This window comes from Uloborus diversus, chromosome 9 (assembly GCF_026930045.1).
Source record: "Uloborus diversus isolate 005 chromosome 9, Udiv.v.3.1, whole genome shotgun sequence".
Taxonomy (NCBI): domain Eukaryota; kingdom Metazoa; phylum Arthropoda; class Arachnida; order Araneae; family Uloboridae; genus Uloborus; species Uloborus diversus.
In genome coordinates, this window is record NC_072739.1 from 7,572,161 (window position 1) to 7,599,944 (window position 27,784).

A 27,784-nucleotide genomic window follows, 5' to 3' on the forward strand; every position below is an offset into this window, starting at 1 on the left:
AGTTTTTGACTATGTCTCTTCAGCATTTTATCCTTCAAATATGAAATTCTGCTTTTGCTTCTGCAAAACATACTTAATATCGATAAGCACTACTTCTGTCACATGACCTAAACCAAGTAGTTTAATTTTAATGATAGTGTTACTACAGATGGCAATGGTTTGCATGTTGCATGTAAACAAATATTTTCCGAAAATTCGCACTGGTGGGATATTAATTTAATCGAGACTTTTATATCAAGTGTCGACTCGAGTTTCTGAAAAATTATTTTATGATTTTAGCTTTTCATTCAGAATCAAAGAAAGCTACTAAACATTCCAAAGCACTGTTGCAGGTGTAACCAAAGCAGATTTTTAGGACTTCTATTTTTAGAAAAATCAATACATATTATTTCACCTTTATTTTAAAAGAACTCACGCCCAGAATGCATAAATATTTAAAATTTTGTGTATAGTCTCTTGTATGTATACGTTTTACTAAAATGATAACATCTTTGAATTTTTCTAATGATATACAGGTTGGTTTTCAAGTAATTTTCTTTTTTCGTTTTCATTTGTACTATTAAACTCCTCGTTTTAAAAATTTAAATTTTTGTAAACTTAAATTTCTGATCTTAATTTTCAAAAAAGCTTTCCTTTTTTTTCTTTCTAGCTTCTTTTTGATGTTATAAATTCAAATGATTTTGATGATGCAAGAAATATCCTTAATCAAAATCTATCACCTGATCAGGTACCACCATTACTTTTTTTATGGGGATATTTTGATAATTGGGAATCTGGCGCGGTCGTCTCATTTTTGGCGTAAATAATTTTATTTTGGTAACCCTGCTGATTTAGAGTAACCCTATGTGAATAGATGTTTCGGTTCTTTTTGTTTAGATTTGCAGTGAAAAATACCTCTTGCGCAGGCACTGGAGCCAAACATTGACTCCAAGGAAGAAAAATCGCCAGTTTCCCAATTATCGAAATATCCCCCTTTTTTATAATACTTCGTGAAGTTTGCTTTCATGTATTTTTAATAATATTTGTTTTTTTGTTATAGCCTTCTGACTTCTTATTTGAATTGATCACAGAAATTTCTGTTAGAACACTTGATGGCAGAAACAACTATTTGGAAATAATATACATTGTGATAGATTTGGGAATTGACATTAATTTAACTGACGAAGTAAGTTAATAAAAATAAATCAAGATTTCAAGAATTTAAAAAATTTTAATTGTTATTTTGACTAGTTTATCCAAAACTTAATTTTACCAGTTTGCTAACCAAAACTTGATTTTTCCACGATTTAATTTGTCTAAAATGTGATTTTGTTAAGGTGCCGTGATTTTGACACTGTTCCGCTACTTTTATCATGGTTTTGCTAAACAGTATCAAAACTGTCTCAAAAAAAAAAAAAAAAAACTATATCCAAAAATTTTGAATCACTAAAGCCATGATGAAATCAGTTTCATGATTTTAACCCAGCTTCAGAGTAGTTTACCCGTTTACTAATTGGGCTGGAGGGAATTTGTTGCAGCAACAAACTTTTCTCTTCTTTTTTTTTTTATCCCAAAAGTTAAAAAAATTGGATTTCTAAAAAAGTTGAGTGCTCCATTTATCTAAATTGTTATTTTCCCTCACATTTAAAACATTTGCTTATAAATTAATTTTCTTATACATTCCTGCTTTTAGGATAGCTTTAGATATTTACATTTAATGTAAAACGTATCGGTACCTTTTTATCAGTGTATAATACAGTAACAAGCCCCCCCCCCCCCCCCCGCCCTGGCTGCTGAAGGTGGCTATTCTCTTGTCTTGGCAGCTAGTTCTGTAATACATTTTGCTTGCTAAGTATAAGCATTGGAGTTTTATCAACATTTACTGATCCTCCCATGACACTTTAATCGAAGGAATTTTTCTTGAATTGCACACCTTTCTTAAGTTTTCCACACTATAATCTGAAGTGTACTGATTCAAAGATGAATTTATTATTTTTAAAGAGCCATATTATCTTCATGATAAAGTGTGTCGGTAATAGTGAATTCTTTCCATTCTTTCCAGCATGGCAATAACTGCCTTTTCTATGCTGTGCAGAACAGGAATCCTGAATTGTGTACTGTTCTATTACAGTGTGGTGCTGATATATGGGAAGCTACTGAGGTATGTTAAAAAGATTTTTCATAGATTAAAAAGTTGTTAATCAATGTTAATTTTTTTAATTAAATGAATCTTATTTTAAGTGTAATAATTATGTTTTTTTTTTTCAATAACACTTTTGAAGCTTGTTCGTTCACTTCCTGGGAATGTTTTTATTTTTAGTTTGGTACCACAATTTATGACTATGTTATGTGTACAGAAACTTCAAAGGAAGTTAAGGATGCCTTTGAAAAATATTATGTAAGTATTTTCTTGTTATTTCAAACTATAGATTGTCTGTATGTGTATGTGAAAGAGATTTATCCAAATCTATATGCTTAAGTAGAAGATTTCAATGATGGGGAAAAATGGCAATTTTTTTTTATTGGTACCAAAATCTGTGTTTTTTTTTTTTTTTTTTTTTCCATCTTGGCAATGTGAATGAACAGTAAAGCAACAGAACATAGCAAACAATTGATTATAGGTATGGAAAAATAACTAAAGCCCTAAGAATATGAAACTCAGAAATTGGCATGGTCAAAATACCTTGTTTATTAAAAAAAATTGCAGACTGCACCTGGTTTCTAGTATTTAAAATATCCTTTGGAATCTTTTTTAATCGGCAAAGATGCTAAAGATGTAAAAAGTTAGCGACTTAAGAAGAAGTTTTACTTTGTTATCTACATTTATGATTAGTAAAAACAAAATTGCGTGATTTGTGTAAATCGATGAAATCATTACTATTGTTCTTTTTCTGGCTCAATTTTTTTAATTTGAATTATTTCATGACTACAAGGGCAGATTCAGGGAGAAGAAGAAAGTCATGCCCCCCCCCCCCCTCCCCAATAAAGCGACCAAATACAATGAAGCACTGTTTATACGTTTTCAAAGGGACTGTATAAAAAAAGCGTATAAAGGAAACAACGTACTATTGGTATACGTTAATAAGTATAGGACTCTCCAGGGACCAATTTTTAAAAACGTATAAATAATAAATACGTATAAAAGAGAAACGTATAAACAATGCTTTACTGTATATTTTTAAATTGCAATTTGACAAATAACATTTTGAAAAAAATGACCCCCCCCCCCCCCAATTTGTGCCCAAAAACAACCTTTTGACCCCTCCTATCGCTAATGACTCTCTCTAAAACCAGAAGCTGGATCCACCCTTGACTATAAGCTTAGTTGATTTGCCAATCCCAAGAGTTTTATGCTACCTTTCTATTCATCTATGGTTGATTGATTTCTATGGATTAAAATATTTTTTAAAAATCTATGACTTTCAAATTTGTATTGGGGCATATTAAAGGCAAAAATGATATTGATGTGATTCCCTTTGATGCCTTCATTAAAAAAGTTTCCGTTCGAAATGCATCGCAATACGCATCAATTTCAATAAGGATCATTCTATTTTTAAAAGCATGGATTCATGCCCCCCCCCCCCTGCAAACAATAGAGCCTTTAATCTGCATTTTGAGGATCTATATTTCCAAAAAAACTCAAGGTTCCAAGTTGAATCCCATCCTTGCATTCACATATGAATTTGACAGAAAGAGGGAGAAATTATTCAGTGCTTTGAAAAAACTTTAACTACTGTACTTCAGTGAATATTTAAATTTTAAAAACGGTTTTTTAATTAACAATGCTGAAATAGGAAAATTTTATTATAACTAGCAATGAAGTTTTTTGATACCTTTTGAAATCAATTTTCAGTTCTACACCTATTAAAACTTGATGTTCCTTGGTTCAAAAACAGTGCAATATCATTATAAATGAAAAATGATGTTAGAAAAACAAAGAGCAATCAAAATTGTAGAAACCGATGTGTTTTAAATTATATTCAAAATATATTGAAATTTTAAGTATCCATTTAAAAAATATTGAAATTCATAAACATTATTTTTATAGTGATACACTATTTTGTAAAATAAAAAAAATCTATATGCTTTATTGTACATCTTTTTAAAAAAAAATTGTATGCTGATTACATTCTTTGCAGCCTGGACTTTGGAGAGCTGTTGAATCAGAGAATATCTATCAAGTTCGAAAACTAATCAATCTGTGGTGTAGAACAGATCTTTGTAAGGTAAGGTTCAATAAAGCATTCTCATCTCTTAATTTTGGACAATTCTAACTTCTTGCACTACTAAGTCCTTAGAAACCCTAATAAATTTTCGACTTATTAAGTGTACTAAAAAATTAAAGAGCTTTTCTCCTCAAAATTGGCTAATGTCACATTTCATTTTCTTTCTTAGACCATTGTTTACTTTTACAAGCTACTACAATCCTGCAAAGTCCCATCCTAAGGTCAATGTCCCAAGTTGTGCTCTTTTCTTGTGAAACTTCAAACTCAGGTCCGGATTTAGGGGAGGGCAGGCGGGGCTACTGCCCCGGGGCCTCCAAAACAAAGGGGCACCCCACAGTAAAATTTTTACAAAATATCCTAACTTTCAAGGGTCAGAAATATCGGCTATATACATATATATATCAAAATATTCGGATATATATATCAAAGTATCGGATATTTTCGAAAACATGATGATCTTTTCGAACCCTGATTAGGGTCCTCCACTCCTTCGTTGCCCCGGGGCCTCCACACTTCCAAATCCGGCCCTGTTCAAACTAATGAAATTGACAATTCAAACATTTCTGCTGTGTAATACATTGTACAGATTAAATCAGTTACTTTTATTTTGTTTAAAGATGATATTTATTAAAGTACTAGAGGACCCGACAGACGTTGTTCTGTTCAAACTTTGTAAATTGAAAAGTTAAAAAACTTTAATAAACTATCAAGTTTTTGAACCGGTTTGTTGAAAAAAAAATAAGCAAAAAGAAAATGTTTAAGCTGCTTGGTGTCAGAACTCCGAGCGAAGCCAACTCCGACCGATTAGCGGTCCGATCTTTTGAACGAAAACTTTTAAAACTTAATATATTGCCTAATTTGTTCTTTCCACCAAAGATAAAGATCTTCCACTGCACTGATCTTTTGTGTACAGAACTACCCTATTGTAATTTATCTGGACAAAAATGAAATTTGTTTCATCTTTAAATTCCATCATCTTTTATTTTAATAATGTACTGATTAGTTTGATAATCCTTAAAGTATTCTTGACGTTGGTGCCAATACTCAGATGGATTTCAGTCGAGAAACAAATGTTGCTGGGTATGGTACTTTCTGATCATTTGGTTAGGAAAACTTAAAGCACCGATCCGATCACATGGTTCAACTACGATGACAGAACACACGCGTTTTGTGTGAACCATCCAGTACTTCACTTTAAAATATATCTCGGGACCTAAAACCGTTGCTTTCAAGAGAAATGAAGGCTTCTCTCTCTTTCTACGTTTTATCTATTCTCAATTGACATATCACAGTAGGAAATTTCATTACAAAAAAAACAGAGCTGACTTTCTTATTGTCCTTTGGCAGTGGGTCAAATATTTATTTCAGTTCTCGCTCAACAATAGGTTAAAATAAATATTAATCATTTGAGAGACATAACCATCCAATGTTTAAATTAATTAATTAATTAACAAAAACGTTTCCAATTCAATCCATCGCGCTTCCAAACCATGCTTGCCACAACTTAATTACCTACAAAAAATTTGATCAAAATCGGTCCAGCCGTTTAAAAGCCTTATGGTGACAAACGTCCGCACAGAAGATTTTCATATATTAAGATGTAATACAAATTAATTAGAAACAACTGCTTTGACACTTCAGACAGAAAAGCTATTTGTATTCAATATGAGAGCTGAATGTAAAATTTAAAAGCCTGTGCTTTTTCTTCTTCTGCCTGGTCTCAAAAAAATAGTGTTTAAGAAATTACAGAACATTTGATGTGTAAAATGTAAAGCATGATGTTAACATTCTAAATTGTAAATATTCTCTATAGAGAACCTCTTTAGTACCACTTAAATAGAACTGCTTGGAATTTATTTTTATATCATTAAAAGTTACCTTTTTTGTATGTTTCCTCTACTATGGTAAATATAATTTTATCATTTTGCTTCCTTGTTTTTTTGTATTGTATTTAAATAACTGTTTTTACATCTAAACCTTTACTTTACAGCAGGAATTCACTTTGAGAAATCTTGCATTCCAAACTGGTAATGAAGAAATTATTAATTTGATACTAGGAATTTTTGAGTCAATGGTAAGAGTATTTCATATTTAAATATGTTTCATATTAAATACCAGTTTTTTTTTATCTAGTCAGTTAGTATTTGCTATTAATATATTGTGCATACATAAATTTTATATTGTAGAGCAGTGATGGCATCTCTATTGTGTGTAATCAGTTTTAATTTAGCATTAAGGAAAAACAAGTGCCTAATCAATGTTCTTATAATCAATGTCTAAAATATGGCCAAGATTTATAGAGGATACTTTTCTGTTATTAAAGCAAGGATCTCACAGAAACAACTATTTTTGTAGTCTCATATTGAAATTCTCAACATACATTGGCTGAATTGTCAGCTTGGTGGCGTGGTGGTAAACCTCCTAGGCCTTGGTCCCGGGTTTTGAACTGTGGTGATCAGTCGGTGGGTTTTCAAGATGCAGAAAATCGTCAGCATCCATGTTGTATGCTTATGCAGCAAATATTATATCCCTTGGGTATTTGTTTGCCTTTGAAAACTCTCGGAAAAATTAAGTCCCTAGTGCAGTTTCACATCAAAAAAAGCCCAGATGCCTCCACTTGATAGAAACTGGGTGTCAAAATTATGTGTCCCATTGACATTCGCGGATAAATGGTGGCACGTGAAAGACTGGATGCTATATCGGGAGATTGTACAAGACCTGCAAAAGCTAAGGTGCCAAACGCAGCCTCATTGGAAAGGAAGAAATTATATTCGCTGATTTAAAAAGAAATCAATATTTTTAAGGGAAGTCATGTAATGAGCTATCCCCATACTTGTGTGGCAATCCTTAGACCTAGGTCTGAAAGGGGGTGGTAATGATATCTTTTATGTACTGTTTAAAATTATTTTTTTAAATTCTAATTTATTGATTAATATTTGCAGAAAATGGTGTATTACATACTTGCAAGGAATATTCAAAGTGTGAGGCAGTTATTTCAAGAATGTCCAAAAACATTGCGTCTTGATCTACGGAAAATGGTATGTATACTTGATTGCAATTAAACATTGAGTCACATGGGTTTAATTTATTTATTTAATTATTTAACTTTTTGTCTTTGTAAGGAGAGAATAATAGTCACAATCAGGGCCGGATTTGGAAGAGGGCAGGCGGGACTACTGCTCGGGGGCCTCCACAACAAAGGGGTCTCCACAATAAAAGTTTTACAAAATATCCTAATTTTCACTGGTCGAAAATATCGGATGTATACTTATATATCAAAATATTCTGATATATATCAAAGTATCAGATATTTTCAAAAATGTGATGATTTTTTTGAACCTTGATTAGGGGCCTCCACTCCTTCGTTGCCCCGGGGCCTCCACACTTCCAAATCCGGCCCCTGGTCACAATAAAAACAAAGAAGAATTAAGTTATTATAACATTAAAGAAAGTTAAAAACAAAATTTTATTTTTTTGGATGTTATTGTTTCATCCATACAGTTATGCATTTTTTTTTTAAAGTTATAAAATAATGAGTTACATTTTACTTTTTCATTGAATTCTAGTTTCTGTCAGTAATTTCTGTTTCCCCTAGAACTCCTAAAAGTTAATAATACTATTTTTAAAAGACAACTAACTGCAGATTTTAGATTTAAAATTTGTTTTAAAATTGGAAATTGTAACTGTTTTAGGATTTTCCTGACACATTACTACAAGTGGGGGGGGGGGGATCACATTTAGACATTTAAATTATTAGATAGTACTCAATTCTTAACTCATTATAAGATATGCATTTTACTTCTCTGGAAATCTGAAATTTTAATATTTTGACTAATATCTTGATACAAAATTAAAAGTCTGAAATTTAATTTTCATTATCAACAAACATAAAAACACCAAAGTGTGTTTAGATTGCACTTTTAAAGAATATATTACGAACAAAAATAAAAGTATAACTTTAAAATCTCAAGCTGAGTTTGTTTCAATTAGTAACTACTAATAAGCATTAAATACCAATGCAGTTATTTTAGTTTGAATCAGGCCCGGATATATAAATGTTCAGCCCCCCCTGCAACAAAATCTGTAGAGCCCCTCCCCAGAGGCCTGCAGTGTATATTTGTAACGTTTATAAGTCTTAGTGCTAGTTTTTTTTTTTTTTTTTTAAATCTCTTGGGCTGTTTGGCCCATTAGGGACATGCCCCCCCCCCCCTGCACTGCGGTGTCTGCAGGTACACTGATCCAGGCATGGTTTGAATGTTTTAGATACAGTATCAAATTTTAATTTAATTCAATCAAATTGTTAGTTTCTGTTATCTCAATGGTTGAACATTGTATTTTCCAGCAAAAAATATTTCAAAAATAACATTTAAAAATTATGATTACTGATCAAGAATATTTTAAATGAAAAATTTTTGGATAAATATTTACTTGTTTGCATGAGAAACAATGGTCAATTAGCCATTTAAAGAAAAATTGAATAGCATACATATTTTATTATTATAAAAGGCGATTTTCAGTCCACTTCAACCGTAAGTTTTTAACTGTTTGAATAAAACGTTTTTAATAACATGATTGTTGAGAAAAGCTTTAGTAAAAAGTAGTTTAGGAGTATAATTGAAAAGTCTTACCCTTTGATTAGATTATGAATTATTTTTTGAAAATTGGGGGAGGGGGGGTGTTGGGGAGGGTTGGCTCGTCTATATAGCAAGGTTCATTGATTGAAATCAATTTATTTTAATCAAATGATTTTCATAACAAAATCATTAATTAAAACCAGTTAATTATATTTTTATAAATTAATTTTGCATTTTTAGAATGTGTTGATCTACATTTAACTATACTGCCTTATACATCTTAACTTTTACTGACAAAACTACATAGATGCCTGTTTCTGTGTGTGTTACAGATTTTCAGAATCTTGCTATATTGCTTTTTCTGCAAAATTAGTTCAGAACAAAATAAAAATTTACAGTTTTTCTTATGTCATGACTAATATAGTTAAGAAAAGTTCAACATATTATTTTACACTAAAAATGTTCATGATGATAGAAACCTTATCTTTTAGCAAAACATGAAAAAATTAACATCTTATCTAAACATAACATACTTATAAATCTTAAAAACTTATATGGAGAATCAAACATACATACATAGAGAACTTATCCTAATTTTAAGCTGAGCTGAATGCATTCATTAGTTCAGATTGCTTTATTTTCAAGGTTTTTTGCTTTTTACACCCCAATTGAACAATCGAATGGATTTCCTAACTTTTTTTCAACTTTAAGCTGAAAAACATAGAAAACTGCCTAATTTTAAGAATTTTTGTTCTAAAACATACAAGAATTATAATTCTAGGAAATAGTGGTACCACTGTTTCCTAAAATTATAGCTGAAGGATTGTGGTTGTAGCTCGGAAGGGGTAAACGTTTAATTTGAATAATGCATTTGTAAATTAAAACTGGTCTAATTATACCTAGTATTAGAAAATAGCTACTGTCATGAAATGAAAATCGCTAATCATTGCATTTTTATCTACTGTATGAAATATGTTATGTTTATAAATGTAAAGTAATTAATATCTACAAATTTTTGAAGATTTCAAAAAAAAAATCTTATTTAAATCAAAAAAATTTTGATTTAAATAAAAAAAATTCCGCCTTTTTTGATTTTTTCAAAATCACAAACCCTGCTATATAGTGACCTAAGGTCTACTATATAAACAAGCTGACGCATCAGTTTGTGATCAGCCAATTTTGCTCGGAGTGCGTGTTTCAGTGGTTCTTTTCTGCGGAGTTATTACGTTTGGTGACGTCTCACTGCGAGCAGTTATTAGCAGTGCACACAAACTGTTTATTAAATAAAATATTATTTTTGGCCAATTTGGCAAAAAAAAAATTCTTTGGTAACCCTAGCTCCGCTACAATCTGAGCCAAATGGGCTAAACTTAGCTGATGCTTGGGCCTGTCTTATATAATGACTCTTTTGTGACCTTAATGTGAGCAAATGTGAAAGATGATGTGTCTATTAAATGAAGGAAAAAATCTGATATGTTTATTACATAACGTCAACCCTGTTAAATATTCAATGTCTTTTAAATAGTAAATAAAAAATATTTGAACATGTAAAAATGATGCATGGTCCTTTCTCTTGAATGCAAACGATGAATCTATTGCATCAGGACATAGAAGAACATGTTTTGAAGAAAATCTTTGACCCTCTAGAGGGCTTACCTAAAATCCATTTTAGATCAGAAATGGGGACTCATACTTTCAAAAATCAAGATCCCCTGAATACCTACATCAACTGGCATTGGAGATTATTAATCAAATACCAGCTGCTGCAACTCAAATACTGTCAGTTATTTTTTTATTTATTTTTGAACTAATTTTGTCTGTAAAGTATAATTTCTACTTTATTTTTAGAGTGATAAAGGTGCTCCTATATTGTTTTACCTGATTCAACAAAAAAATTTAGAAGCTATAGAACTTTTTATTCAACATGGATGTAAAATTCATACTGTTATGCAAGATGATTGTGGTGTAGGTATTTTCTGTCTTCCTTATTTTATGTTTATTATTAACATTTTTGTTATTGTAATGCCATTGTTATTAGTTTTTATTAATATTACTGTAATGTTATGTTATGGTAAAATTATGTATGTAAACAATTCCTGTCTGTAAATTCAATGTAAAAATTCAAATCAAAAATTTTGAACCACAGTTTATTGAATTGATTCAGTAGAAGACTTATAATGCACACTTAGTTTTGCGTTAAAGATTTTGTCATTGCATAAATCATATCACAAATTTATAAAATAATATTCAACATTTATTGATAGGTTTGCACATTAGAGAAAGTTATGACTTAATTGAATTTTAACATTCAAATAATGCCATTTAATTATGGTTCACAAATAAATAGACATCATAATAGAACATTATCCTGCACTTAATGGTTTGCACAGCAGCTGCATTCTCAAGGATAATCAGGAACTATTTTTTTCTGTGAATACTATTTTGCTTTTAAAACCCATGAATTACAGCAGAGTTTCCCAAACTGTGGTCCAGGGACCCCCAGGGGTCCGGGAGTCCATTTCAGGGGGTCCGCGGTGCTATCCAGCTAAAACGTTAAATATAGTTGAGATTGAAGGATGAATAACAACATTTTAATTCAAAAAGAAAGCACGCTTATGAGGAATAAAAAAGTTCTTTCTTAAGTACATGCAGGAAGCAGCAGCCCCCCCCCCCCCCAACCTGGAAGTAAACACATTACACATCAATTAATTTTGTGTACATTGACAAGGTTCACATTGTTACAAGACTATATTAAGTAAAATGCAAACATTGAGGCACATTTTTACAGCTGGGATATTATACTTCAAATATATATATATATATATATATATATATATATATATATATATATATATATTAGAAGAAAAAAAAAGGTTTAACTGTGTCAATTTTTTTTTTCTTTTGCGCTCGCCGGTGGGGGGGGGGGGGAGCTCAAAGTTTGATTTTTCCAGATTGGGTCAGGAGATCTGAAGTTAAGGAACCTCTAAATTAGAGTAAAGATAAGAAACAATTTCAAATTTTAGTTTGGCAAGGAATTCTGTAATGTTTCTAATGCTGTGATATTTTAACTGTTATTATTATTATTCATTTATTTTTAACTATAACTTCACAACCTGTTATTTACTTCTGAAAGTTATACAGTTTATCGAGAGCTATGTGATATAGATCAGTCTGTGGTTTGAAAGTATACTACTGTAGTAGTTTACTTTTAAAATCATTGTCCATTCTGCTTAATTTGGGGAAGGGAGGGGGGGGGGGGAGTTTTTATGCAATTCTAAAATTTTGTTAAAAGTCCAAGCTGTTTTAATACAATGAACCAAGGTATTCAATACTGACTATATTTAAAAACAGAATATGTTTTCTATTTTCAGCTTCCTTGTTCAACTCTCCCCCCCCCTCCCCCACATTTAGAGTGGATGTGAAAAGGGTCCTTAGAATGTCCCGTTTCTTTCTCAGGAGGCAAAAAAAGTCGATTGAACCTTCTCATACATGTGTTGAGGGAAGGGACTGATTTTCCAATTTTTTTTTTTTTTTTTTTTTTTTTTTTGATTTTGTAAAACTTATCAAAAAGTTTTTCTTAGGGTCTTAAATGGGTCTTATAAATCTTCCCAAAAAGCTTTGTCACGGCTATATTCAAATGATTTCTATGAACCAGGGGTTCTCAAACAGTGAGTTCTCACATTTTTCTTCCACATCTTGCAACTCCCAGGTGCGTCGCGAGATGTGGAAGAAAAATTTAAAGAAAATTAATTTATTGTTGTGTTTTTATTTTTAAAAAATACACATACAGCTTTAAAAACTATTTTGTACTGCATGCAGTGATAGAACTTGAAAGAGGGCAAGGTCAATATTTGTCATAAAACTACTGCAAGATTATAAAACCAGTAAAGTGTACTGCTGTCTCTTATTATAAAACTAGAAAATCACTCGTCATGGTATGACGCGTGAAAATTGTTTCTACATTTGAGCGAAGCAATCGCCTGTTTGGGGATATTTTGATAGTTGAAATTTTAACCCTAACACCAGTGAATGAACCCTAAACTCCAGTGGATAGCGTCTATTGTTGACAATTTTATCGTTTCTTCATTCCCCTGAAATGATAGTCTTTACCAGTAAAATGGTTAAGTAACCGGATCGAGTTCAGGGCTGCCACAATTAAGTCTTTCCCTGCATGTGAATTATCAAATTATCATGTCGTGGCGTGAGTTTCATTGTTGAAACATGCAGGTTACTCGATCATCGGCTGTTATTTATATGAGGATAAGAGAATATTCGAGAGATAAAATGTCGCTTTTATTTTACTAGTTACTAGTGTTTCTAAGAATAAGACTTAACCATTTGTGTAGTTTTCAGTTATTGTTTTTGGGTTTAGACAGAGTTAAAACTTTGGAGGGTTGCCAAAATACTTAGTCTAAAAAGTGGGTTGCAATGTCTAAAAGTTTAAGTACCCCTGCTATAAATAAATGATGAGTGGGAATTCTATACTTTTCTTCATTAAAAAAGAAAAACCTGTTAGTTATAAGTTGTTATTAAATAAAAACGAGCATGCCTGTTTTAATCAACGAGGTGGAATTAATGACTTAATAAGATCTTCTATTTTTCAAATGATGGCTCTATATCAAAAAAAAAAAAAAAAAAATCCCTGTATTTTACTTTAAGTACACACATTTTTTGAAAGAATTATGATTTTTGAAACTTGTAAGAGTTCTGTTTTATATGTTAACTAGCTGCATTGCACAGTTTTGCATGGTCTACCTCGAAAAAAAAAAAGTTATGTCAAGTGATGCAGGTTCAACACTCAGGCTTCAATTTGAGAGAAAAAAATAAAATTTCTCATCAATGTAATCATTCTTAAAGAAAGAAAACAGGAAATCAAAAATTCCCAAATAATCTAAATACAACCCTCCATATACACACCTAAGATCCTGAAAAAAAGAAAGAAGATAAATCGCCAAATATTAATCAAAAGAGGAAATTTTACCTCAAAACCAAAGCAAAATTTTATTATTCATAGTCGAGAAAAAAAAGTGGCAACCTTCTGAATAGTTTTATTCACGCTATTTTAAAATGAAATCGTGCAAACGATAAATTTCCAATATAAAATTTCTGTTCCATTAGGCTTAATAATGCTTTTGAATTTCCCCCCGGTGATTTTACAGCCTTGGTTTTTTTTTTTTTTTTTGAAATTCGAAGGAATTGATTCATTTTCAGATACATCTTTTGCGGGCTTTCGAATGACGCTAAAATCGAACTGATCAGATTACCATTTCAGGTAGAAAGAGCCATTTAATGCTGCTTTTGGGTCCTAAAACTTCAATTCGAACCATTTGGTTCTTTTTCGGCGTTTGAAAAAACCCCTATGTTCTTTCTCAGGTGCTCAAGTACCTCCCTGCCAAGTTCGGTCAAGATCCCATGTAAACTGCCGATTTGTATAGGGAACATATAAACACACAAACATATATATTCTTTGTTTTATTCATATTGATTTTTCAAAAGACAAAACTAATTTTTGCAAGAAGATAAATTCTTGATATTGTTTTCCTCATGATGAAACCAGCAAGTGTACAATATTTATATTTTACAGCATGACATGCCGGTTATTTTCTCTGCCATAAGGCCAGGAGTTCCAGTTGTCATTATAGAAGCTTTGTTACCAGAAAATAAAACACATCTTCTTGAAATGTTGCATAAAATTTTATACAAGGTATTTGTTTTTCTGTAAGTTCACTTTTATTATTTTATAATTTCTGTATCTTATATTTTGAGCATTTTTTGCTGAATGTTACATTTCTACTAAAGGTTATTTTTCGTCATATTTAGGGGAAAACAATCTTAGAAATTGCTTTGGAAAGACATGTAAGTGTGGATGTGTTTACGTTGCTTATTCACAGAGGTGGGCCACTATTGCTTAGCGACAGAAATATTGTAAGCAAATTTTTTTTTTTTAAGTTTTATAAAATTCAATGCTGTTTGATCTTACTGTTGTGTATTACTAATAAAAATATTATATTTTGCCATGTTTTTCTTCTTACTAATTAGTTCGGTTTTACATAATAACCTCTTTATTTTAGTTATTGAAATGTGGGTTGATTATTTGCAAATATCTGTAGTAAAAGATAATTTTTACTTTTGAAAGAAATTGAAAATGTTTATCCACTACTTATAAATTATAATATTTCCAGATGAATCAGACTGTATGTGATATTGCTGTCTTATCAGGAAGAGTGCAGTATGTACATGCAATAGATCAGGTAAAGTATACAGCAAATAATTTTTATTGTGCATAAAATATAATATTTGAGGATGTAATTAGTCTTTTTTTAAGCTAAGGAAACGTGTGCAATTTACCTAGTCCATCATTGATTTATAGAAAGATCTAATGTTTGTTACTATTGAAATCTATCACTTCATTTCACATTTTACTGTGTAGAATTGATTTTGTTTTAAAATATAGAAACAACTTATTTATTACATGAATGTGCTAAACTGAAAGTATCATTTAAAAATGTTCAAAATTTGTTAGTCGAAGACATTGTTACAAAGAGCGCTGCTCTTTTTGCCTGTTTTGTGCTTTACATCGAAATATACAAAGAAAAATAATATCCTTCTTTTTTTGCCTAAAAATGAGACATCTCCAACCGTATTTCATAGGATTTTGAAGAAAAACAATACCAATTTTTTGTACTGTTTTGAAACTAAAGTCTTAACAAGACTTATATTGCTTTTTATTAGAACTAAACATTGTTTGTATTACTACTAAAAATTCAAAATTACAGTAGAACCTCTCAATAAAGGACACTAACGGGACAGGACAATTTGTCTCTTAAATAGAGGTGACGAATCTTCGGAGGTAGATGCATGCTTTGATAACTCAGTATAATTTTATAATAAACCTAAACTAATGACATTTAAGAATAGTAATTATTGAAGATGTTTCATATGTACTAAATAAAATTCAAAATTATTCAAACTGGGAAAGAATTTAATATTAAAATTTTATCAAAAATTTTATTGTATCAAAGTTTTATAACTGATTTTCATTAATTGCAATTTTGAATTAATGTATTTCTTGGATTTATTTGATGTCGTGTAATTTACAATGCACAAAACAAGGATCATATTTCAAGTTTTCTATACAATGACATGGGAGGTACACTCTCTGTTGGGGTTTAGCACATATGAAAAAATTGATGAGAGGGAAAAGCATAGCTGTAGGTCTCAGCAAGAATTTTAGAATACTTATTTGTTTATATTCAGTAAATTACCGCCCATTAGCCAAGGCTGGAGCAGAAATACATGAAATACACCTCCAGTTCAGTCATTTCCAGCCGAGGACTGCAGTTTCGAGCTTGTTAGCACTCATCAGCCCGGCATAGGAAAGTGACTGAGCTGGAGATGGAAAACCTCTTAAGGAAGCCAAGAGTGCCAAACAAACTGGTAGCTAATATTGGATTAGCGTAGACCAGACGAGTGACCGAAGCAATGGTTTGGTTAACCTCGAGGATTGAAGGCAAGGCATGGTATATTCAGTAAATTAGCCCTGGCTAATGGGCGGTAATTTACTGAATATACCATGCCTTGCCTTCAATATTCGAGTTGAACCGAACCATTGCTTCGGTCACTCGTCTGGTCTGTGCTAATTCTACATTAGCTACCAGTTTGTTTGGCACTCTTGGCTTCCTTAAGAGGTTTTCCATCTCCAGCTCAGTCACTTTCCTATGCCGGGCTGATGAGTGCTAATAAGCACGAAACTGCAGTCCTCGGCTGGAAATGACTGAACTGGAGGTGTATTTCATGGACTTATTTATTTTCCTGTTTCGTCAAGACAAACTTTTACCAGTTAATTTTTGGACAAAGAGGGAACCTTGGATTCCTATAAATTCGATATATCTGATGCATTTATACATACATACATATATATATATATATATATACATATATATATATATATACATTGTAATTTTCTCTGTGATTGTCCCTTAAATAGAGTGTCCCTTAATGATAGGCAAATGCATGGAGGTCCCTGTTCTATGGGACTGGGACCAGAAAAAGTCCCTTAAAGGAAATACTACTGTATATTTGGATTATTGTTTGTATTTGGAGTGAGAATGGGACATCTCCAATATGTAATAATTACTTAGGTAACCTCATATTTTATTGTCATTGGATTTAGTTTCTTAATGGTAAATTCTAACACAACGTTAAATAAATGCATTTTTGAAAGTTTTTTTTTTATTCCTGAAACTTTTAGAAAGTGAAGTTGTCCCTTTCTTTCACCAAGGTTTTTATTTGAAAAATGAAGTGTTTTTTCACATCTTTAGCTTAAAAAGGTATTCCAGACTGCATGGTCTAAAGGCTACTCTTATGCAAAGCAGTTTTATTCATTACTAGTGGTACCTGCACGGCTTTGCCTGTAGTAGAAAAAACTAAAAAGTCTTTTGGTTCGCCTGTATATTTACAAATAATGTATGGAGAATTTTCTCGCCAATTGACTTTTACCCATGTTACGGTTCCACGTTATGATAATTTCCTATCTCGCCAATTGGCTTGTGCCCATGTTATGGTTCCGCGTTATGATAATTTCGTAATTTACTCGTCCATCTTATGATAGTTTTGTTCTTAAAATTGAAATAGAAAAAGAACCACATCGAATTTTCCAAAAATTGCTTCAAGGTGCACACCACCATGCTACAAACTAACTTTGTGCCAATTTTCATGAAAATTGGTCGAACAGTCTAGGCGCTATGTGCGTCACAGAGATCCAGACATCCAGACATCCTCCTGACATCCAGACAGAGAGACTTTCAGCTTTATTAGTAGTAAAGATTAACAATATCTGATTCACAAGCCCGACAAGAGGCCATGTCAGCCTTGTCGGAAACTAGAGGCCGGGGCCTTGGGGGAGGGGGGGGGGGCAATAATGTATCATATTAAAATGTAACCTATTTTAAGTTATTGAACATTTTTGGTATACTAATAAAATATTCCTAGGTAATCAAACAGTGGTTCCATGACTCTAAAAGAAGACAACTGTTAGCACTGCATGGTTGGAGATTTGATGATATTGAACATTTTGAGGTAATGAATTCTATTATAGAAGGAAAAAAATAAAAGGAATAGTTAACTCTGTAACATTACTAAAAGTGTATTTTCAAAGCAAACGGCCTTTGAAATCTACCATAATATTGTCGTTAAAATCAGGGCTGTGGATTCGGAGTCGAAGAGTCAGAGTCGGACTGATTTTGGTGTAAAGGAGTCGGAGTCGTTAGAAAACATGCCGACTCCGGGCTTCTTTTTTTCTTTCCTTTTCACTGACTCTCCTTGCATTTTTTAAAAACTGACTACCAATTGGTTCGATTACATGTATAAAAAGATACTAATGAGAAAATAACTGCCATTATGGCAATCAGCTAGCTTGAGTGCTTACCGAACTTTCTGTAGCCGTCCCCTAGTTTGCTTGCTTTTGAACTTAACTAATAGCAACTGTCAGCAAATGGTTTTGTTACCTAACATTTTCAAGTAATCACTTTCAAATAAAAATAGAAATATAGTGTTTTGTTCGATCTCAGTTATAAAATAGTAAAAGAAACGTAACAAATTAGTAAGTCGAGGCCCGTAGCTAAGGTTGAAATGTTTAAGAGTGATCGACAAATTCAAAGCAGTTCTGGCGCGAAAGCATGAATCCAAAAGATTCGATGAAATAATCTAATGCTTTTTCTTTATTAAGACTATTTCTATAAGCTTGGTTCTCACTAAATGTGCTATGCAGTTCTGTCTTAGGGGCTGCAACTTACTGCTATTTGTGCCATTGTTTGTGCGTCACTAGTTGTTGAAATTGAAATCTACTACCTGGTATTTACACTTTATACTTTAATTTTAGAGAAGTTGTAGTTTTTGTTTTGGAAAAAATTTTGGAATTTTGATTTGAAAATGTCTTTTATCACATTGTATTTATCTATAAAATTCAAGAAAAAGAAAGCAAAACAAGTAGTTCTTTGTTTCTTAAAATGACTTTCCTTGCAGTGTGTTTTTTAAAAATGTTTTTTGTTTCTTAATGACATTTTAAGTATATATACATAAAATAAAATTAAGCTACATGCTTATATTTAATGTCCCTTGAAATTGGAATGTTGATAATTTTGTGCAGGCAAATTCTGATTTGATGCTATCCTCAGTATATTAAGCATGTCATAACATCTATTTTAGCGGATGACTAATTTTAATTTTTATATTTGAACAGGTAAACAATAAAAATGACAGTGATGTTGAAGACTTCCTTCTTCAATTGAAAACATATCAGGTAAAGGATTGTTTTAACCAAAATATTTTTTATTCTATTCATATTTAGTTTGTTTAAATTGTTCATTTAGATTGTTTAGATTTTTATAAAATTATATTTCATAAAGCAAATAATTAAATTGCAACTAAACATTCAACTGCCATTTCAAAAATGCTGTGGAAATGGCAGACATCACAAAGTTTATAATTATCTAATGTTCAATCAATAAATGCCAAATTCTATTAAATAACTTTTTAAAAACATTTCATTTAATGTGTTTTGAGTTTAAAAAAAAAAAGGTTGATCCATACTGTGGATAGTATTTTTATAGACCAGATATTTTTACCTCATTTTCCAGGATCTTATTAAAGACATGTTTGAATTCATGGAATGTGGTGATGTTGACAACTGTATAAAGTCGAGTGAAACAGCTGCAAAATTTCCTTTGTTTGATGAGAGGATACTGTGGAATGGAAGAATTGTGGTGAGAAAATTAATTTCATTTATTTTGACAGTTCATAGAGTTATGTAACGCTTTTTATACGTTCGGTATTTCAGCTTTAATGTTTTATTGTTAGTTGCATCTTACAATTTTACCTTATAAAAACGCTCCAAATCTTAAAAAATTTAAAACTCGTGTTTAATTTAAACCTTTTTTCACTATGCAATTTGTATTTTGAGTCCCTGACAAATGATTTGAGAATCCTTTAAAAGAAAAAAAAATGTTTTCCCAGGCTAGTAGAATGTAAAACACGAATAGTGAGTGAGTACTTAAATTAATTGGAGCCACACGATTTCTGTAGACCCCCCCCCCCCCTCACTGGTGGGATAAGTTAAAATATTTGCTACCAGTGGGAAGGTAATTTCAGCTACCATTAGAGGTTTACTGCTTCCTGCTCTGTTGTGCCTTATTCCAAGCTAAAGATCTGAAATAAGAGTGACACTACTATCTCTGGATTTGGCAATGAGCCATTTGGTATTTGCTCGAAAATCTGCTTATACTTTGAGTTCGGGGGCATTACTTTTAACTTGCCAGACAATTTATTATTTTGATGCTCATCATACTTATTTTAAGAAAATTTGCAAGTATCTTTTTTCTTAAATTTTGTGTTTTACATACTTGAAAGCTAGCCTCTGCATTAAGCCTAGGTTTTTGTAGACTTGAGTTGAAGTGTCTTACCCGTCATCCTCATATAAATAATAGCCGATGATAAAGTAACCCGCGTGTTTCAACAATGAAACTTTCGCCATGGCATGATCATTTGATAATATGTTTTGGTAATGCTTGACATGCATGGAAAAGCTTTATTGTGACAAGGCTGAACTCGATCCGGCGACTAAACAATTTTACTGGTAAGATTGTCATTTTAGAAAAATGAAGGAACCAAAAAATTCGTAACTCCAATAAACTATAGGGGGCGCTGCAGCCACTGTCTAATGGCAGATGAAAAAGGTTAAACAACAAATGCTGTAACTTATAACTTGCTTTGAAGATTAGTGAATGACAGTAATTTATCATAGTGTTTGGAGGAAGCTTTCTTTTCTATTGGTCTTAAAATACATTACACTATAAGCTATCTGAAGCCTGTATTTTACCCCAAAGAAAACATGTGGAATGGAATGTTTTACCTTTTTCTTTAGTATTGTAAATCACAGCAAGGTAGCGTATTCGAGCTCTGGAGATTCGAATTGACGCTATCTACTGGAGTTTAGAGTTAATCCACTGGTGTTATGGTTAAAATTTCAACCATCAAAATATCACCAAACAGCAATTGCTTCGTTTAGATGTAGAAACAATTTTCACCTGTCATACCATGACGGGCGACTTTCTAGTTAAGTATGAAATTAACAAAATACTACAAGATAGACAGGCCTGTCATTTATGTTGGTCAGGGGAACAGGTCAACAGCGCCCCCCCCCCCCCTCCGGGGAAGTTTTGTATTTTCATGTAAGTAGACATGGTTTTGCTGTTTTTTGGTGAAATGTATGTTGAGAATATACCCTTTGCCACCCCCCCCCCCCCAAACAATTTGGAATAATGGACCTCCAGATGGATACTTAATATTAATTCCTATAACCTGGAAAATGTGCTTAAAGTCTAGATGAATCTAAAAATTTTCTTGTACATTTAAATGAATGACCAGAAGAATTGGAATCTAACAACAGGCTTTTAGGAAACCAAACAACAACACTGCCTGGGTTCCTTGTGAGTGAATTATTATTATTACTTATTTGTTTTTATGTTTAAGTAGGTGATTGTTAACATTGCTATACAGTGTTAAGCACAAAACAAGACAAAGAACAACGTGACTTAACCAGATGGGCCATTCCACTGTCACGTGCAGGACAAAAATATGCTTAAATTTCATTAACATTTCGTCATATCTCTTAATATTTTAATGAAACAGGGGTAAGCAATTTTTTTAATCTTTACATTTGATACAAAGATACTTCTGATGCAATTATATTTTTATCAAACAATTTTGTTATTAAAAATTAAATTTATTTACATGTGTCACAAGCGGGACATCTAAAGTCAACTTCTGGTAACTTGCTCATAAATAAGCTAAACTTTTTGCTCTATTAATACAGCAATGACAAAACAAATTGTAGATTTTGAAAGCTATGGTTTCAACATAAAGGAAACAAATCTCATTAGTTTAGAAATAATTATTAAAACCATTGAAAAAAATGTATATGCCCATTCCATTGAAAATGGTCATTTTGTCCCGCACGTGACGGTCCCTATATTTCATAAAAAAGAAATAATTTTTGAAGAAAATTTTTCCTTAAGTAGTCACACATGTGTTTGTGATTTCTTAAGCAACAAAATTTTTCTCATCAACCTTTTAAAATTGTTATTTTTTATGAAATGTATAAAGCGTCACGTGTGGGACAAAATTACCATTTTCCGTGGAATGGCCCAGATGAGTTTTTGGGGCAGGGGTGATAGTTGACTCGAGTAAAATTTTCTGAAGACAGTTTGAAATTTTCGGAAACTATGAGGAATACCCCACCCCCGTAAAAACTCTTCAAACGTGCATATAAAAATTATTGAAAAAAAAAACATTTTAAAAGCTTTTCTTAAAATAATTTTTTAAGTTTTAGAATGTGTTGTCATGTTGTCAGCCCAAAAGTTTCAGAATCCGCCAACCCAAAATTTTTGGATCACAAACAACCCTGTTATTGGGGAGTCTTGTGCACCAAAAGCCATCACTTACCCAGGGTCACGGCAATTAGTTTCGATATACAGTGGATGCCGGTTAATTGAATCAGTGGTTAATTGGATCAACTGCTTTAATGAATCAAATCGTCAAAAACTGAACAAAGTCCAGCTTTATTGAATCAGCCGCTTTATGGAATCAAAACGGTTTAGAAAAAACATGATGCACATAAGGGGCAGCCACTGTATTAAGTTCCAAATTTTAGTATTCAGTTGGTTGAGTTTAGTTTATTGACCAATTGCTATATTTTTTAGCCATTTTGAAATTTTAGAGGAGAAAATTGTACCAAAATATCGTTAGTAGAAATCTCAGAAGTAGAATTTTGTAGCTCATCTATTTTATTTATGGGTAGAGCTAAGTCAAAAACTTCTCTTTGAATTTAATATATAGTTTTATTTGACCCATTTGGTACTAAATAAGGTGTAAAATAATTCTTCTCTCCATGTAAATTTTTTGTTGAGGCCTTTTTTATCAAATCTTCTGGAGTTGTACCTAGGTCAACGTAGTTGCCTTGTATTAAGACCCATATCCTTATGTTGTTTTTGCATTGAAAATTTGTTACCAAATTAACTAATTAAGTAGTTAATTAAACTAAATTAACTACTTAATTAATTAAGTTTTAAGTTCAAATAAACTAAATTAACTAATTAAGTGTTAATTAGTAACTAATTAAGAAGTAGAATCAGTTTTTAAATGGTATTGTTACATTTAATAGTCATGTGAGGTTTTTTTTTCATTCAATACAGTTGAAAATTGACTTTTGGGTCCTAGGTACCCAAAGGGGGTCCTAGGGCCCTAGGTACAGTGATATCTTGTACCTAGGCCATTTGTTTATTTATTTAAATTATTTTTAATTTCATGATTTAGTTTCAAATTGTAATACTAATCTCAATGAAATGACGATCAGCTTAACAGTTTGTGCATACCAGTTTCGCTCTTAGAAGTAAATCACACTTATAAATTTAATTTCCATGTAATGAAAAAGGGTGGACCTAGGTACATAGGGTCACGCTGAAAAATTGAAGAAACGAGAAGCAATTCTAAGAAAATAAACAATGATAAATGCTGGATGCAATTTGGACTTTAACCAATGTTTAAACAAATATCAAGTTTAAAACTACTTGGTGTATGATTTTACATGATTCTTTCTTTTCTTTCTGTAGGGTGACAAAATGCCCCTTTTGCACAGAGCTATTCTTTTCAACAGGTTGGACTTGGTGCACATCATTCTAAAAAACAAACTACCTTCTGAATCAATCGACTGCCTTTTTGATCAAGTACTAGTTCTTACATATTTATTTAGTTTTTCTTTTTCAATGTCTGATTCATTTTTTAAAATTTATTATTTAATTATTGTATGCATCTAACTGCCCATTTTCCAGTTTCATAGGACAGCCCTTCATTATGCTTATGCTTCATCTGCCACTAAAGAAATTCAGAAATTGCTGTTGGATTATGGGTGTTCTGAACATGTTCTTGACAAAGTAAGTTTTAAAAATGCATATTTTTTTTGTCAACTGCAATGCAGTAGAACCTCATGGTTTGAAATTCCGGATATTTCAAACAGCATGTGAAGTGAAGGCCTAAAATTAAATTTGAAAAAAAGAAAAATCGATAACTACGATTAGTTTTTAATGACAGCTATTTTTAGCAAACGTTTTAATAGGGTACTGGCAATGTCCTTATGGCATGTGTGTACTGTAGAAGTCGGACTTCACACCAAATTACGGTACAGTTAGAAAAGTGAAGCAGCGCACCCCAAATTTCCAGCCTAGCTAGCACAAGACAATAACGGCATGCGTTGATGCAGCCTCTGTACCTTATTATGTAGAACTGAATTCAGTAATATTTCATTAATGTAACAAACTGAATTGACTTGATGACATGGTGTTGCACAAGCCACACATGAATCAGCTGGAATTAACACACTCATGCTTTATTATGAATTTGAAACAAAGACTTTAAGGTCATTACTGAGCCAAAAACAAGAAGTTTAGGTTGACCCCTAGTTAGTTCTCATTTATAAGATTCCACTGTATAAAAATATTACTTTCTATTTATACATAGCTTCAATTTTATGCACTTAAAATCTTTCTTCATGGCATAAGTATCAAACTTGCAAAAAGTTAAATTATGTATAGGATTTTTCAATTATTATAGTATCTTATCCTTGCAGATTGAGCTCTGTACTTTTTAAAATGAATCAATTTTTTTAAGCATTTTTTTTTCTTTACAGATGAATAAGGAGCCATTAGATTTTAGAGACAAACAAGATACTCCTCTTATGATGGCATTACTTGACAGACTTAAAATGAAAGTATGTATTTGGTAGATAACTGGCATAGGTGTCCATACGGAAAATTTTAAGGGGGGGGGGGTGCTCAAATATTTCCTCATGATTTATTTTCCCCATGGAAACAGATTTCAGTACAGATTAGGCTTAATAAAGTTTGACGTTTTTAATAACTTATTCATTAATGGCTGGAGAAGAAATGTTTTTACATTTTTTCAAAGAAAAAAGTACTAAAAGCAAGGAAGTTCTGATTTCTAGTGGGGGGAGGGGGTTAGCCCCCATTTGCCACCCTATATGGGCGTCCATGATAACTGGTGAACACAGATAATAATTATATTGCACTTCAAAGAATGAAAACTGAAGAAGTTTTTGTCCTAGTGCGTTTTGAACACTTCTGTTCGAAATTCTGAAGAAAACAAATACTAACTTTAGCTCCTTACTACCAAACCATTTCACTTGCAGTAGCAAAAGTTCTTAATTTGAATTTACAAGTTTTTTTTTTCTTTTTTTTTTGTATTGAAAACTAATTATGCAATGCGTATTTCAATCACAGCCATTATATTTAAAAAAATCGTTAAAATAAGTTTTGTTAACATTTTTATTTTATTTCAAGAATTAAGAGAAATGGAAATTCAAATTATCTTTCCTTAATGAACATTTTTCTCTTTTTGTCCTCTTTAAAATCTTGCTTGCTAACTGGTAGTCAATAAATAATTTTAATTCCGAAAAAGTTTCAGCAATCAACTGGAATAAAGATTCAAATCATAAATACATGCACAATCTTTGCTGTAAAAATATTGACAACAAAAACGAGTTGTCAGAATGAAATGACTCTTCCATACATAGGGAATATTGATATTAAAAAAGTGATTGCAAAAGGAACATTTATTGCATGAAAAAAATCCCAAATAAATGGAGGTATTAGTACCTTGTTAGGCCATTTCACGAATGCACCAGGTGAACATTGAGGTATGAAAATCTCGTACGATAACCTGCATCATTTTGTTCCACAGTTACTGACATTACACCAACTGCAGGTGCGGAAAAGGAAATGTCCTATCAAGAGTGTTCACTATAAAGCCTTCACACATGCAGGATTATAATCACTACCCAAATTGAAGCTGGATTCGTCGCTGAAGACGATCTGGTTCTATTCAGGTGCAGTTCAATCTTGTTACAACATTATTTGAAATGGAAGCAATAGTGTAAAATCCCTAATCATTTCTTTTGTTATCAGCTCCACACTACCGCAACCAGGAGTGCCCCGAACTTAAATTCTTAAGGGGGGGGGGCAGAATTTCTCAGTTTTGCCAAATAGAACACTGAATTTTGCAAAATTATGATAATTTTGTAGAGTTGTTAGACAAATGTTGTTGATTAAGGAAAATTTTTGAAGGTCACAGAACCCCCCACCCCCCACCCCCATCACGGCGTCCTGACAGCTACACTGGTGTGATTTTATGAGTCACCTGTAATATTAAGCCACAACACCATTAGATCGCAGAAAATACAAATCCATTTAACAATTCCCTCATAGAAAAAAAGTTAATACTCAGCCATTCTGTAGAAACTAGGAGTGTTATTCCATTTTCAAATATCTTAGAAACTGGTATTCTTAGTTGAATTTACAGTCTTATTCTTACAAGAATCTTAAAATGTATACTTAAAAAGAAACTCCATCATATTAGCGGTAACCTTTAAAAAACTAACTGTCTAACTGTTGAATTTACAGTCTTATTCTTACAAGAATCTTAAAATGTATACTTAAAAAGAAACTCCATCATATTAGCGGTAACCTTTCAAAATGTTAGTATTTAACAACATTTAATAAATGAGGCAGTGAGAGGCAAAAGGATGTAAGTGCCAAAGTTAAAAATTTTGAGATAACCAGTACAAATGGCAGGTGAACCTCTCCTCTGTTTTGGCGCAAGGTACAGTACTAGTAGCAGTAACAGCATGATTTAAAAAAAACTTTTGAATGAAAGGCTTTCTAAAATCAGAACTTGAACAGTGTTTTACTCAAAACTTGAAAATGTCCACTCACATCACTTTGCTTCTCACTGTTTCAATTGATTTATTTCAAGATTTCTTAAGTTTGCCACCAAAGTTTGGTGATTTATTTATATTTTTAATCGTTAAGTTTCTTTAGATTACTGAAAAAAATCTCTCTATAAGGTTGATTTTTCTTCAATATCTATTTTCAAGCATATTCATAATGTACCATTTATGTTACAGGCATTCGACCTCGAGGAGCCAAATCCTTGGAATGATGATGATATCAAGTCCAACATCAAGCCCACAAAGTGCACTTGTATGCCGACTCATTCTCAAATCAGCAACTTCAGTTCGGATGAAGACAGCGGCTCTGAAGTTTCCTACGAAGAGCAACCTCGGACATTTTGTGTAGTCACATAACATTTAAAGCAATTGTGCCTTTTTTAGCCAGCTCTTGTTTAGTGGTAAATGAGCTGCACAAAAAAATAATAAAGTAGATAAATAAGCAGAACTCCTTGCCAAATTGCACTTCAAACTCCACATTTTGAAACATCAATCTCCAGCGATGAATGTTATTTTCGTAACAATGATATTTTGCATTCTCGGGAAAATGATTTTTTTTTATAGTGTTGATGTTGATGAAATTATGCATGATGCTTACGGTTTAAAATTGTTCTTAAAGATCATTTTGATATTTAAGAAATTTTTGTTGTTTTAAAGAGATATTTGATTAAGGAATTTAATAAATCTTGAATAAAAGGACTTGGGCTAGGGTCTTTCTTGAATAGAGCAATCAGATAACTAGGGATCATTATGTATTGACCAGAAACATTTTAACAGAGTCGCCCGTCAGTCGATCATAAAATGAAAACTTTTCACGGACACTCTGATCTCATAGGAACAACGGGAAAAGGGGGGGGGAGGAGAGTTCCAAGAAACAGACTTGAACCCGAGCTAGTTCCATTACTGTTTAGCGTGTTTTTTCTTCTATTTTGTCTTCCAACTAAGCTCATTGAAAGACTATGCAATTAGTAATTGCAAGTGCAATGTTAAGCTAATTGAAAGAGGATCTATTATGTAAATACTAGTGTAATGTTAAGCTGATTAAAAGAGGATCAATTGTGTAAATTTTAATGCAATGATAAAAATTGTTATGTTATACAATTTAAATTGAATATTAAGTTTTAAAAAATTGATGTTTGCAGTTGCTTTTT

General features: G+C 31.9%; 1 protein-coding gene across 1 annotated transcript; it reads left to right on the top strand.

The window, feature by feature from the left end:
- Positions 1–403: 403 nt before the first annotated feature.
- Positions 404–27,784, top strand: LOC129229737 (uncharacterized). Its single transcript, XM_054864104.1, has 19 exons — positions 404–515; positions 650–727; positions 1,040–1,165; positions 2,042–2,140; positions 2,300–2,377; positions 4,119–4,205; positions 6,196–6,279; positions 7,148–7,243; positions 10,628–10,744; positions 14,364–14,483; positions 14,600–14,704; positions 14,962–15,030; positions 17,771–17,857; positions 19,020–19,079; positions 19,417–19,542; positions 23,446–23,559; positions 23,665–23,766; positions 24,519–24,599; positions 26,811–27,784. Exons 1-19 carry the CDS (start codon positions 480–482, stop codon positions 26,988–26,990), a joined length of 1,845 nt encoding a protein of 614 aa, XP_054720079.1. The 5' UTR covers positions 404–479; the 3' UTR covers positions 26,991–27,784.